At 44.9% G+C, this 14,323-nt stretch overlaps 1 protein-coding gene across 4 annotated transcripts in view; it reads right to left on the reverse strand.

Moving 5' to 3' along the window:
- Nucleotides 1-14,323, reverse strand: part of LAMB4 (laminin subunit beta 4) — a 97,189-nt gene that overhangs the window by 35,783 nt on the left and 47,083 nt on the right. For all 4 annotated transcript variants that reach the window (XM_014572173.3, XM_075927273.1, XM_075927267.1 and 1 more), the window contains 5 exons: nucleotides 13,333-13,453; nucleotides 11,465-11,642; nucleotides 8,405-8,548; nucleotides 7,075-7,306; nucleotides 2,790-2,947 (listed from right to left, as the gene is read on the reverse strand). In XM_014572173.3, coding sequence (XP_014427659.2) covers nucleotides 2,790-2,947; nucleotides 7,075-7,306; nucleotides 8,405-8,548; nucleotides 11,465-11,642; nucleotides 13,333-13,453 — 833 coding nt within the window. The remainder of the gene's footprint in view (nucleotides 1-2,789; nucleotides 2,948-7,074; nucleotides 7,307-8,404; nucleotides 8,549-11,464; nucleotides 11,643-13,332; nucleotides 13,454-14,323) is intronic.

Genomic DNA, 14,323 nt, shown 5'->3' on the forward strand with positions numbered 1-14,323 from the left:
CACCTCAGTTTCATTCCTCCCCTCCCCCAGTTTTGTTCAATAAAGAGGCTTTGTTGTAATGAACACGTGTCTTTTATTGTACAGCAGGAAGGGGGGTTAGAGAGGGGTAAGTGGAAGGACGTGAGTGAGGAATGAGGCACAAGCCCCCAGTGGGGCACCCCACGGAGACTGTTACTGCCTGCAGAACGTGCTGCCAGGCTTGCAGCAACAAGTCCAGGAGAAGCACCAGAGTGCCCAGAGTGCTTTGGCTCCATGCTGCAGAGTGCTGTGGTGTCCTGAGTGAAGGCAACCAGAGCACGCAGAGACAAAATGCTTTGCTGTCCCTCAGCGAGGTAGGCAAGCAAGCAGGGAAACCTGAGAACCGGCTGACCGGGAGGCGGGAGGGGGAGGGTCCCTTTAAGCACAGGTCTCAGATAGCCTCAGGCAGCAGCCACGCAAGGTAACTCCTGACCTGATGCCCTGCCAGAACCGGTTCTGGCCGGCCTTAAATGAGCTTCAGCATCCTATCAGTGTGGATGCACTATTTCGAAATAGCAAAATGAACCATGATCCCGGCAGATTCCCATAATCTATACAGCTCCAGAGAGACTTGGCCAGGGCCATCTTCAAATAGGCTGTTTCTTTATTGGCTCTAGGCTTTATGCTGATAGTACAGCTACAATGGAGTTACACTGTTAAAGCCCCATCTACCCACAGCTGTCCAAGATCTGATACTACCTTATCTCAGAAAATTTCCTGGGTTGGTTGGGAGGCAGTATTACCCCCTGCCACCTCTGAATGACTCACTCCCAACCAACACCTATCCATTCTCTGATCTTGGTCCATAACAGTCTCTAGAACATATCACAGGATCTTAGAAAATGGAGAAGTAGCTAATGTCTCACTGTGGAGATCTCCCACTAACTGCAGGTCTTGGCGGTATAACAAGATCTGTAATGCCAGTAATTATTCATGGCAGAAGTCCTCTGAATAAGTACTGGTCAAGACAAGTGCAATCCTTCAGGGTTTAATCAGGCCTGCAAAGGGTATTTGGCCTAAGATTATGGAATTTGCCAAAGTGTTCGCATGTCTTGCTCTTTAGTTTTGACTAAGTAAAGGTGGCTACTATGTCAGAAGTTGGTAGCATATTTTGAGAATCAAAAGATTTATCTTAAATACATACTGAAAATAGGAAAAAAAATAGTATTGCCATTTCTACCTGTCAGCTTCTCCTTTAAGAATGGCTGGTGAAGGGGAAAAAATTCTGCTTTTCCTGATAATCTTTCAATAGTAACACCCGCTAACTTTGATTTCAATTTTAAGCATTCATTTAAGTTAACTCTTTCCACCTCACAAAAACAAACTGGCTGTATTCTGCTGGGCAAAGGAATGGAAAAACACCTTCATTTTACCTCTAGGAGTTCAGACTAATTTGACACTCAGAAATTCAGAGTCAAGTTACTGCAATACCAGCAACATGTAAAATAATCCAGAATGGAAACACCAATTTATAAAACAACAGCTGAAAATAAGAAAAGCCTCTGCTGTGAATGAGATATCACATAAAAATTCATATACAAAGAGCTTCTCTCTGATAGGGAAATGTTTTAAAACCAAAATTTGCAAAAAAAATTACAGATCACTACTTTGGGTATCCAGGGTTTGCTTAGTTCATAGTGGATGAGCTCCTGCAGTTCCCAATTACTTTAACTCAGCACCACTGAAAATGATACCTGAATGGGGTAGATTCTCTGCTAGTATAAACTGATCGCTCTCTTGATTTCAGTGGAGCTATGAAAATTTACAGCAATTGAAGATCTGGCTCTTCAGCCAGGGGAGCAGGAAGTGCCCTTGTGGAACTTTTGAATGTGGTTATCCCTGTTGGAACAGCATAACCGACCTGAGCATGCATGCCCAGAGGCACAAATTCTTTGCTGTATCTGATTACTGTGGGGGCGGGGAGGGCAGGAGGGAGAGATTTCAAGCAGGTAGAGCTCTGAACCAGCCAAAGAAATCCCACAGAGCATGGTAGATAAGGGCCACACCAGGGGCACACAGCAATGCATCATGAAAATAAAGGTACGTGGACTACTGTACCATAGGACAAGGTTAGTGAACAGCTGCTCTGGTTCTGAGCCATAGACATAGAAGGGTGGTGACAGGCACCCATAACCCACCCACAACATTTTCTCCCCATGAGGCACTGGGATCCTAGCCCAAAATTCCAATCTGCTGCAGGGACTGTGGGATAGCTACCCACAGTGCATCACTCCTTGAGTCCATGCAACCCTTGGCAGTGAGGAGGTGCGCTGTCAACTACAGCCACCTAGTGGGGACATGCAAAATTGCATTTGTTAAATTGAATGCTCAAAATCAAATTAAATAAAATCGACCTAATTTTGTAGTGTAGAGATTCCCTGAGTCTCAGATTGAACAGATGATATTAGAACACCCTTGTGCAAATCTGAGCCTGAATGCATGAGGCATTAATAGAAGAGACAACAAGGGATCTCAAATAATAAATGAAAGTAAAAATAGATTAATTTGCTTCATTGAGTCCAGTTATGTTTGGTTTCTTCTAGCTTACTTAGTCCCTTGTTGAGACAATATTTGCAGAATTATTGCTTTCTCTGGATGGTCAGTTACTACACAATTTCCCCCTCTGACCCAGTAAACCAGACATTAGCCTTGTTATCTACCTTATGTTCATTATTCCACTCTATTGCCGCGCAGATGAGTGGGAATTAAGCTGTAATTTTTCAATCTTTCCTCAAGAATTGTAATATTATGAAAACGTGTGTGTTTCATACCTGAGTAGCCCTCAAGACAATTGCAGACTAATTGCAAAGTGTGAGGATCTTGGTAACAGGAATGTGCGAAATATCTATTGCTTGTAGGGGAATCTGGACACATACATGGGCGACAAGTCTCTCTTGTGAGAGGGTTTCCATAATAACCATCGGCACACCTGACAAAACAGTCATCACAGAGATATATTAAACTTTCCTTGTGTGACAGATGCGCCTCTCTGTCCATGCTGACAGCATGGTTCATTCAATTCTATTTTTTAAAATACAGCAGTACTTATCAATATAATGCTTCTCTCTCTCTCTCTCTCTTTTTTTTTTTTTTTTTGTACTGAAGTGTCCAGGCTTGAAGAGATAAAAGGAATTAGAACCAATGAGATACTCCCCAAACCTGGAGCAAATGACACAATTTATGTCCAAGGGGCATTACCAAATAATTCTGGCTCAATCATGCTCACTATGAGCCTTGCACACACTTCCAGTAGAGCCCCTTTTAAGCTAATTGGTAATGTAAACATTTCTAAACATATATAACTTAAATTTATCACACCATTAAGTAACCATAATTTATAAAGGACCCACTGTATTGTTTTCCTTTACTGCTTCCAAGATAGTTAGTCAGCAAAAGTCAACAAATAGCCAGGTCATATTGTTTAAACCAGGGTGGGGAACCCTTTTTTGGGTCGGGAGCCTCTGACTCACAGAAAAATCAGTAGATTTTGTGTGCTCCACCCCTCGGGAAAATGATGGAGGGGTTGGAATGACAGAGAGGGCTCCCCAATGCTGAGGGGGAAGTCCCATGCCTCCAGGGCCAGATCTAGGCAAGCCAGGGACCGCATCTGGCCCCCGGGAGTTAGGTTCCCCACCCCTGGTTTAAACCATTTTCTAGCAGAACTCTCCATAGAATTCAAAAGGGAAGTTCTCTTTACAAATGAATTGGAGAAGATGACTCAGTCACATTAAGCTAATCAGCCAACCAACTCTATTATTGTACCAGAACTGTACTGATATCTCTGAAGTTGCTGCAAGGACAGATAAAAGTAATTATTTCCAGCAATGTTCCCTCTAATCTTTTCTATCCATGTGTGGATTTATCCATCTATGTGCAGAATAACTTTTTTATGTGCACCAAGGTTTGTGCATGTGCACCATCAATAGAACACAAAACCTGCCTGTGGGCACTCTGCTAATCAGCTGGGCAGAAATTTGAATTTCTCCTGAGTGGCTGCACAAGCGCACAGCTTATATGGAACACTGATTGCCAGTCCATTAGAAATGTATGGGGAAATTAATTTGTCATTCATATGAAAAAGCTACAAACCAGTTTCCGGAGAACTGTTCATTTATTGAAACACAGGGTAAGAGAATAAATACCTAAGGGTATGTCTACACTGCAAAGTTCATTCAAAATAACAGTCGTTATTCGCTATTTCGAATTTGGTAAACCTCATTCTACGAGGAGTAACGCCAAATTCGAAATAGCTAATTCAAAATAAGTGCTATGTAGACACTTAATTCAAATTAGCTGGCCTCCAGCCCTTCCCAGTTTCCCCTGGTGGCCACTCTGGGCCAAACCAGGAAAACTCCTCTCCTCTCCCCCAGCCCCAGAGCGCTTAAAGGGGTAGACTCTGGCCAGACTGCACCTGCCAGATCTAGGCCTGCCAGCAGTCTCTGCCCCTGACCCAGTGGCCCCACCATAAGCCGGGCAGCCAGTGCCAGCCAACCGTCCCCTGCCCAATCCTCCAGCACCCAGGAGACAGCCAGGGGTCGTAGACACCACGCTCCCTCCTGGACTAGTGAGGAGATCATGGACCTCATTGAGGTTTGGGGGCAGGCCCCCAATATCTATGATCTCCGCACTAGACGGAGGAACACAGCCTCATAGCTGCCACTATGGCCCAGAAAGGCCACAGGTGCACCCAGGAACAGGTGTGCCTGAAAATTAAAGATCTGCGGCAGGGGTACGCCAGGGCCACTCGGGGCAGCTCCTCAGCAGGGGCAGACACCTGCCCCTACTTAGAGGCACTAGACCACATCCTGGGGGGCGGGACAGTCCGTGCCACCCTGGGGGGCAGCGAGCTGGGACCAGAGGGCCCTGACCAGGGCACAGAGGAGGAGCCGTAATAGAGGGTGCCACACTGGCCAGACCCCTGAGCTGTCCCAGCAATGGAGTCACCAGGGGTGTCTGGGGAGGCCACACCATGTAAGTGCCATCACTGTCCCCTTCCCGTGGGGTGGTGGGGAGGGAAACCAGGGACCGCGCGCGTGGGCCTTGCTTACCACAGATCACGCAGCAACCTGTGCACATGCGAGCACATGTCATGCCACCCCTGGGCAGGTGGCTCCAGCTGCCTGCCACACAGGGGCTGTGGCCTAATAGCCACACGTGTGTGTTAAAAGACCTGACATGCTCCTGACCCCGGGGCGGGACACAGCAGGATGCCCTCCCTTCACAAGCCCCCTCTAACGTCTCCCCCCTACCTCACCTACACCCACAGCACAGGGGCATGGGTGCAGTCTCGGGGCAGCTCCTACTCCCGGGAATAGCTGGACATTCCGACCATGGCCTCTGTGCAAGCACAGCAGCTCTGACGGTGCAGGGCTTGGTCATCCTCACCTCACAGAGGGGGGCTGGGCTTCACCCACTGTGTCCCCAGGGAGAACTGACCACTTCTCTTCTTTCTCCACAGCCACATCAGCTGCAAGTGCAGGGCTCACCACCCTGCCCGGCACATCCTCCCGCACCTGAGGGCTCCACAGGATGACCACAACACAGCGGGGGTACCAAGAGCAGCAGCTGGGGGCCCTGTGAGCCCTGACCCGCATCATGGAGCAGCAGGCACAGGAAGAACGGGAGTTCCGGAGGGAGCTGCTTGCCCAGGGTCGTGCCATCTGTATCCATCTGCAGACCAGGGCCAGACTCAGCCATTCTGGCGCCCCGGGCAGACAGGTTAATTGCGCCCCAGGTTGGGGAAGGGTGCATGCACGGCCCCGCCCCCGCACCGGAGCATGGGGGAGGGTGCATGAGCGGCCCTGCCCCAACCCGGCACGCGGGGGAGGGCACGCAGAGCTGGTTGCAGCAGGACACATGTGCCCAGTTTGGCCCAGCCCGGCTACCGCTGCTGGCGTGCAGCTTGGGGCTGCCTGGGGCGGTTTGAGCCTGGCCATGCAGGGCCTTGCAGCTGTGGGGGGAAGGGCACTGCTGGTCGGTGCTGTGGGGGTTAACGCGGCCCCCTCCCTGGGCAGCTGCTGCAGGGTGGCCACTGGAAGCTGCTGCAGCCCACAATCTGGGAGCTGGGCACGTGGTGCCTGATGGCAGCTATAAGGTGCGCTGTGCACCCTTTACAGCTGCCATCAGGTGCCCCCCATAGGTTGGCACCCCAGGCAGCTGCCCGGCTAGCCCATGCCTTAATCTAGCCCTGCTGCAGACCCTGCTGCAGAGCGTGCTGCCTCATGCCGCTCCAGCGCCTGCTGCCCCCCAGCTACCGCTCCTCCTCCCACTTCTGCTCCTCCTCCTGCCTCTCCATCCTCAACCTCCTCAGCTTCCTCCTCAATCTCTTCACCCCCCACTTCAACCTCCACACCCTCCTCCTCATCCCACCGGGGACACTGAGGCCCCCATACCCACCGTGCTGGGAGACATGTGGCCTGACGAGACCCCTAGCCCTGAGCACTGAGCTTCCCTTTAAGCATGGAGCTCAATTAGCCTCAGGCAGCAGCCCCACACACTAAGTCCTAACCTGATGCCTTGCCGGCACTGGTTCCGGCCAGCCTTAACTTCAGTTCAGGGTCCACTCAGTGTGGACGCGCTATTTCGAAATAGCAAAACGCTGTTTCAAAATAGGTTTTGTGTGTAGATGTGTTATTTTGAATTAGCTTAATTCGAATTAACTATTTCGAATTAAGTTAACTCCAATTAACGCTGTAGTGTAGACGTACCCTAAGAGGTCCCCAGGCTTCAGTGGAAGTAAAAGTGCTCATGTCCCTGCAAGTAACATACAGAAACTTATAGGGTCTGGCCCTGACACGCTGACAAAACAAACATACCACTGCCATCTTTGCAGCTGCGTATTGCGGAATGAATACATAGCTGTCACTAAACAGTGAGACCCAGTTAGGATCTTGGTTTCACATGGGTATTTCCCTTTGATGTTAATGATGCTGACGTTGGTGGCTGAGGGTAGTACTGGCTGTTGGGGTTTGAAGTGTCATTGCCTCACACCAAAAGATACATATCAAACTATCCAGTAACATCCAAACATGCTTTTAGACAACAGTTCTCACATACCTTTCACACCTACTTCCAGCTGTAAACCCCCTGCAGCTAAGGCATGCACCAGTCACTGGGTCACAAAGCTCTGCATAGCCATTACATGGACATGGGCGACAGTATGGAAACCCAAAATACCCAGCCAGGCACCGACTGCAGCATCGACCATCAACATCTCGGCGGCATGAACACTGTCCTGTCAGTTGATCACATAAAGTGCTCACTGAGCCTTGAGGATGGCATTCACATGCTAGATAAAGACAACAAAAAGCAGATGCCATGTTAAGGATCAGCTACGTTCTAAGTGTATTTTTCTGAAACTGGTCACCATGGGTATGTCTACACTACCCCGCTAGTTCGAACTAGCGGGGTAATGTATGCATACCGCACTTGCTAATGAAGCCCGGGATTTGAATTTCCCGGGCTTCATTAGCATAAGCGGGGAGCCGCCATTTTTAAATCCCCGCTGCTTCGAACCCCGTGCAGCGCGGCTACACGGGGCTCGAACTAGGTAGTTCGGACTAGGTTCCTATTCCGAACTACCGTTACTCCTCGTGAAACGAGGTGTACCGGTAGTTCGGAATAGGCACCCTAGTCCGAACTACCTAGTTCGAGCCCCATGTAGCCGCGCTGCACGGGGTTCGAAGCAGCGGGGATTTAAAAATGGCAGCTCCCCGCTTATGCTAATGAAGCCCGGGAAATTCAAATCCCGGGCTTCATTAGCAAGTGCGGTATGCATACATTACCCCGCTAGTTCGAACTAGGAGGGTAGTGTAGACATACCCCATCTGATGCCATAAGATTGAGATCTGGCTTCACTTAGATATGCAGCAGGGGCTGTAGGCCTAACCTTTTTTATTTTATAACTGTAGGCTCATGCACATCAGCAGGGTGCTGGAACAATTTTTAGAGTGGGAGTGTTGAACCAAACTGTAGATCCTGTGTATATAATAGAAAACACTTCAAGTCAGGGGGTGCGAAAACACCTACTGCACCCCTAGTTCCAGCACTCAAGCACATCAGTGATTGGAAATCTCCATAACTTTGGTGGGCATAAGTTTATTTGAACCCCCTTGGCCTGCAGAAGCAGGCTGCGAATCACAAGAGAAGAGGCTTCTAAGACTTCTGGAAGTGTCTGTTTCCAATCAGTCTGGAATTATTGTCAGAACAATCCTTTTTTCAGCACTTCCTTTGGGAGCCAGGAAGCACAGAGTCATATGGAATTGGAGGCTGGGAGGAAAGCTAATTGCATTCTTTGAATCTCAAAGAGGTTCACTTGGAGGGATGGGTAAACATTCAGTTAGCTTGTATATGAATCACTGTTTGATGTTCACTGTTTAGTACTTACAGTAACATCCATGGAAACCAAAACCAAAACTTCCTGCAGAACATCTGTCACAACAGCGGCCTGCAACATTAGGTTTACATTGACACTGGCCTCCAACTTGACTGCAGCTGGAACTCAGAGATCCTTGTGGATGACACTTGCATGCTATTAGGAAAGAAAAAGAAATCAAACACAGGTTATATAAAAAAATCAGGAAAAATGAAATTAACTGTTTTCACCGTTTCTGTCTCTTCAGCTGGGTTTATACCCATATGTGCTGAGAGAACAAAACAGAATCTGAGCCCCTCAAACCATAGGTTTCCTGCCACCAAATTATGTGCTTTCAGTTATTTGACATTACATTGATCTTATACCAGTCATCAACACGAGCCACAGAGTTCTGATCTGGATCTGCAAAGCTCGGGGTGTTTCAAAATTTGGATCCAGATGTAAATATGCTCAAAATCTGAGTTGTTTGCTTAAGCTCTAGCTCCAGCTAATACTTTAAATTAGGGATTTGTTAATGTTTGAACATGCTCTCAAATCCATTTACAGATATCATCACCTAATGGAGGTGGCAAAAGCAGATACTAAATCATATTTCAGCAAAAAATGGAAATACCATGATAGTTACATCTCTTGCGGTCATTCCGCTTTTTGTCCTGGTTATAATCAGAAAGAATAGAGTTGTGTAATTAGCCATGAGTATATTTTTTTTTTGCAAATAATATAGCTGATGAATGTCTACATATTTGTTAGACATATTAGCATTGTAGGATCTGCTGTAATGCCTATTTCATGGGATGCAATGATTTTTCCTTCTTTTATTTTTGGTCAGTTGTGTATAAATAACTTGTGAATATTTCCCCCATTATTCAGGTCTCTCTCACACACACTCTGATGCATGCATGAACACACATGCACACCCACTCACCCAATGGCAATGCATTTTTTAAATTTTTCAAATGGCAGGAATATTTTCTGGTTCAGAGGGAGGAAAGGTTAAATTCTGAGTCTATTTTATCTGAATTGGATTACTCATGCTAAGCAATAAGGAATGGAAAGAGCTGGAAAATAATTCCCAATGAAAACTGAAACATGTTTGTTTTTCCAGCCATATTTGTGGCAAGCCTTTTCGAAAGGATAGTATAAGTACTGCAGTTTCTGATCAATAGAAACTAGGGTTTTCCAAGCATGTAAACAAGTATTTGTTAACGATAATACAAATAATAAATGTCATTCAACTCTCTTTTTCTGATAAGCATACCCCCAAGAACAACAATGACATGGAAACTAATGGACACATTCAAGTATAATACATAGAAAGGCAAATACACAATTGGAATGCCAAGGACACCTTGAAACCAAAGTTTAGGGATTGACTGTTGCATCAGAGGAAAATAAATATTAGGTCAGTGATAATCAGGAAACAAAGCAATACATTGATAACACAGTAATTGCAAAATACTGGTTTTCTTTGAAGTTTTTTGTTGTTTGTGTGGGCACAGGAGGGCATGTAGAGATTACAGGACACTGTGGTTGGAGTAAATGCATGACTGTTATACTATATGTTCCCTAGGAGCTACCTGGACTAGTAGTGCTAACCATTCACACACACCTCACACCATATAGTAAATATTTGATTGTATGCTCTACCTGCTGTGAACTCATGATCCAAATCAGATCCTATAGCTATTAGTTACATTATCTTTTTCTAGGGTAACCTTTGCCCGCGTGCAGCCAAACATATAGGCCTGCTCTACACTATGGGGTAAAGGGGGGATCGGTCTAAGTTTCGCAACTTCACTAACATGAATAATGTTGCTGAAGTTGACATACTTAGATCTACTTACTGTGGTGTCTTCATTGTGGTATGTCAATGGGAGATGCTCTCCTGTCAACTGCCCTTTCACTTCTCATTCTGGTGGAGTATCAGAGTCAACAAGAGAGTGATCGGTTGTTGATTTATTGAGTCTATACTAGACTCAATAAATCAACCTCTCCTGGATCGATCATTGCCCATTAATCCGAACGGTAGTGTGGACATACCAATAGTTTCTACTAAAGCCATTCCATTTCATTCAAAGATATTTTGTTTTAACATGGAACTTCTGAGAGATTTAGGTATCTAACACCCTTTCACTGGAACCAACATGTATGGCCTCTGGGATGTTACCTCCACATCTCATTGCCTCAGGAACTTAGAATCCCCAAATCTCTTCCAATTTAGATATTTAAGGAAGAACTGAGAATTTTGCATATTTGCATAATTTTACAATATTTTGCCCTGAGAACCATGTCAGAATAAGGCAGTTACAGTGATCTTTGAAGAAACCAGAAGTACTGACATTTTTTTCTTTTTGTGCTAAGAGAGAGACTTTGTTCCATGCTGGTGCAAACAGCAGGTAGAGGAAGCTGTTTTCAGCACATGACAAGTTTTACTGCAGGGGTGAGGAACCTAGGACCCAGGATTTGGATCCACTCCCCCCTTGCTTGACTGGACCTGGCCTCCTAAGCTCGGGGCTCCACCTCCAGCATTGAGGAACCTGCACTAGCACTCCAGCCCCATGCCTCCACTCTGGCAGCTCCCCCTGTGGGGATGGAGCACCAGCTCTGGCTCCTCATTGTATGGGGGAGGAGCCCCAAGCCTCACAAGCTGGAGCCAGGTGAGCCAGAGCTGGATCAGACCCACATGCTCTGATGTGTGAGGGGAATGTATGGGAGTGTCTTTCCACTTCTCTGTTGGGGGCCATGTCAGTGAGGGTTTTTTGTTTTGTTTTGTTTGTTTTGTTTTTTGTTTGTTTGTTTGTTTGGGTTTTTTTTGCTTCTTACTTGCGATCCCTGACTGATTTTTCTGTAGGCCAGTGTCCCCTGGCCCAAAAAAGGTTCCCCGCCCCTGTTTTACTGGTAATACAAAATCTAGGAGACTGTGCAACATGCTCCTGAGTGCCATCTGTTGGATGTGCATTTATTACCTATGTACATCTACACCGACATAGAGCACTCCTGTAATAATATTCGACATGTAAAGTAAGACATTAGTAAAAGTGTCTATACCATTCTGTTAGTATAAATACTTACGAACTGCTCCATTGTGAATACGAGCAGACATGCTCACTAGGAGCCTTGCACACACTTCAGGTAGAGCATGAGGTCCTACTTCTGAAGTAATCTCAATGCAGTGATACTGCTGGTACTCATCAAGATCTTTTTGACTGCACAGGTTCTCCACAGAACTGATTCTGGGAATAAGTCCAAGCTTTGGAGTTGACAAAGAAAGGGGAAAAAAGGATTTTTGTGGGTGTACAGAAAATTATAATTTGCTAAACTCTAGTCTGATATTTTATTCTGCACTTCATAGTTGGAGACCCAGATCTCAGCCATTTTTAGACCTTCCATCTTAGGCCTGGTCTACACTAGGGAGTAAGCTCAAATTAAGATATGCAACTTCAGCTGTGTTAATTGCTTAGCTTAAGTTGAAGTTTCTTAACTCGAATTTTGGCGCCGTCCACACTGTGGGAAGTTGAAGGAAGCACACTGTCCCTTTGACTTCCCTTATTCCTTGGAGAAGCAGGACTACCAGCATTGCAGGCGTGCCCTCTCAGTTCATATTAGCGTGTCTTCACTAGACCCTCTAATTCAAACTGCAGAAGATCGACTATGGCTGCTTTGATCTTATCTGTTTTGTAGACATGGCCATAATGCTCCATCCTCCAAATCCACATTAATTCTAAGGTTTAGGGTGTTCCCTCAGAGCTTGAGATAAATGCGTTTGCATTATGTGGGAAACCAAATTACGGTATGTCCTCAGATGAATGTACAGAACTGCTGCTGAAGGCAGTGACAGCTGTGTTGGTGAATCTAAAGGTGGAATTTGGCCAACATTTTTACATGTATCTTGAGACAGAGAAAAATAATTTGAAGAACTGAAGTCCAAACTTGGTCATTTCCTTCTCCCCTTCCTAATCAAACTCAATTTTATGAAGATTGTAACCCAAATACCCACCTCCAAACCTGCTTGAAACTTGGGAAAAGTTTGATATGAATTTAAAGTGTGACTTCCAAGTTTGCAATAAACTCCAAAACTCAAATATGAACCCCTCTGGGAAAATTCAGATCTAAATTTAGATCCAAATTACAAGATTCCTGAACTTACAACAGAAGAATCCCATGCACTGGTACAGGCTGGGGACTGACTAGATAAGCGGCAGTTCTGCAGAAAAGGACTTTGGGATTACAGTAGATAAGAAGCTGGATGTGAATAAAAAATGTGCCCTTGTTGCCAAGAAGGCTAATGACATATTGGGCTGCATTAGGAAAAAAAAATCAAGGGAAATGATTATTCCCCTTTATTCAGCACTGCTGAGACCACATTTGGAATGCTGTGTCCAGTTTTGGGCCCCTCCACTACAGAAAGGATGAGGACAAATTGGAGACAGTTTGAGCAGGGTGTTGAATTAGATGACCTCCTGAGATCTCTTTCATCCTTAATGTTCTATGATTCTAGGATTCATTTCTACACCTATCCAATATTTTCCATTAGGATCACACACATTATCTTAGATTTTAAGAAAGCCATTTGTACAAAGACCTGTCTGCATTTACACTGATAATGATTGTACCTTATCAGTAACTGAACAAATGATCAATTATACATTTAACTGGCTAGCAGCATGTGCAATTACTATGAATGGATATGCAATTATAATATTCAGACAGAAATTAATACATAAATACATATCTATCTTTGAACATGGAAATATGTTCACCCATTACAAATGAGCATAACCACAAGCATGCTTTTCTCTTTTTTTATACAATTTGATGTTAAAATGGCTTAAATAAGAGTTCTAAAGGCTGTTCATAAATTTTTTTGAATATGCCTCTTTCAAAGGGTGTAAAATTGGTATAAAGATTGTTAAAAGGAAGTACCTAGCAGGATTACTTACTGAATCTATCAAGATGTATGATTTAGTCTGTGGATCAGAGGCTGAAGGCTGTGATAAATAAACATCTACAAAATACTCTACACCTGGTTCTAAGCAGACAGGAGTACGCAGAAGTGCAATTCTGTTTGGAAGGAATAAATACAGGAGTAATTGTTCCTTTATCAGAAAGTTAATAAGTATAAAATATTTGTTTAAGAAAATATTTAAAGCAGGTAAACAAAGATTTGGATAAGTCTTCTGCGTTCACATGCATTAATATCAATGGAAGTTATACACACAGTCAGGGGAGACTAGATCCTGTGTTGGAGTTTAAGATTAAAGAGAGTGGATTTGACTGGAGCACCTATGGGTGACAATAATACAAATAATTAATAATAATACATTTGGTGGCTTAGTTTCATTGGAATAAGTGAAAACCACTTAGTCACTGTAATGATCCGCTGTAGAGTGGTTTTTAAGATCTGCCATGAGCAATGCTTAACTGGTCATTCTGAGGATATTTGTGGTGTTTGAGACTCATTATTTGCATTTATGCACTTCCTAGTACCATTCTTTGGTCGAGACATTAAACTGAAGCTGTTCCCTTCTGTTAGATACGGAAGTAAAAGTTATAAATTCTAAGGCAGTTTTGAAAATAGGAGAAGCCAGGGACATCCATGCGGTCTCTTGGCCAATATTACAACTCTTTAATGAAACAGGTTCGAATGCCCTACACTGTGTCAGATTTATGGTCCAGGAGCTAAGAGGGTCACAGTTCTGTTAGGAGCTGGGCCTACATCATTCCTTAATTCAGGCAAATCTTTGACTTATGCAGCGTTTTGGCTAAGCGAGGATTGCTACACCAGGCCCTCAGATTGAATTATACTGCTGACCTGTACTTTGGTAGAGCAGCAATGCAAAAGGCCAGGTGTCCTGTTCTAATGTTGATAGTAATCTATTCATATTCTCACTTTCCCATGCATCTGTCCCTTTTTCTACAAAACACCTTTGA

Source organism: Pelodiscus sinensis, chromosome 1, assembly GCF_049634645.1.
Source record: "Pelodiscus sinensis isolate JC-2024 chromosome 1, ASM4963464v1, whole genome shotgun sequence".
Classification (NCBI taxonomy): domain Eukaryota; kingdom Metazoa; phylum Chordata; order Testudines; family Trionychidae; genus Pelodiscus; species Pelodiscus sinensis.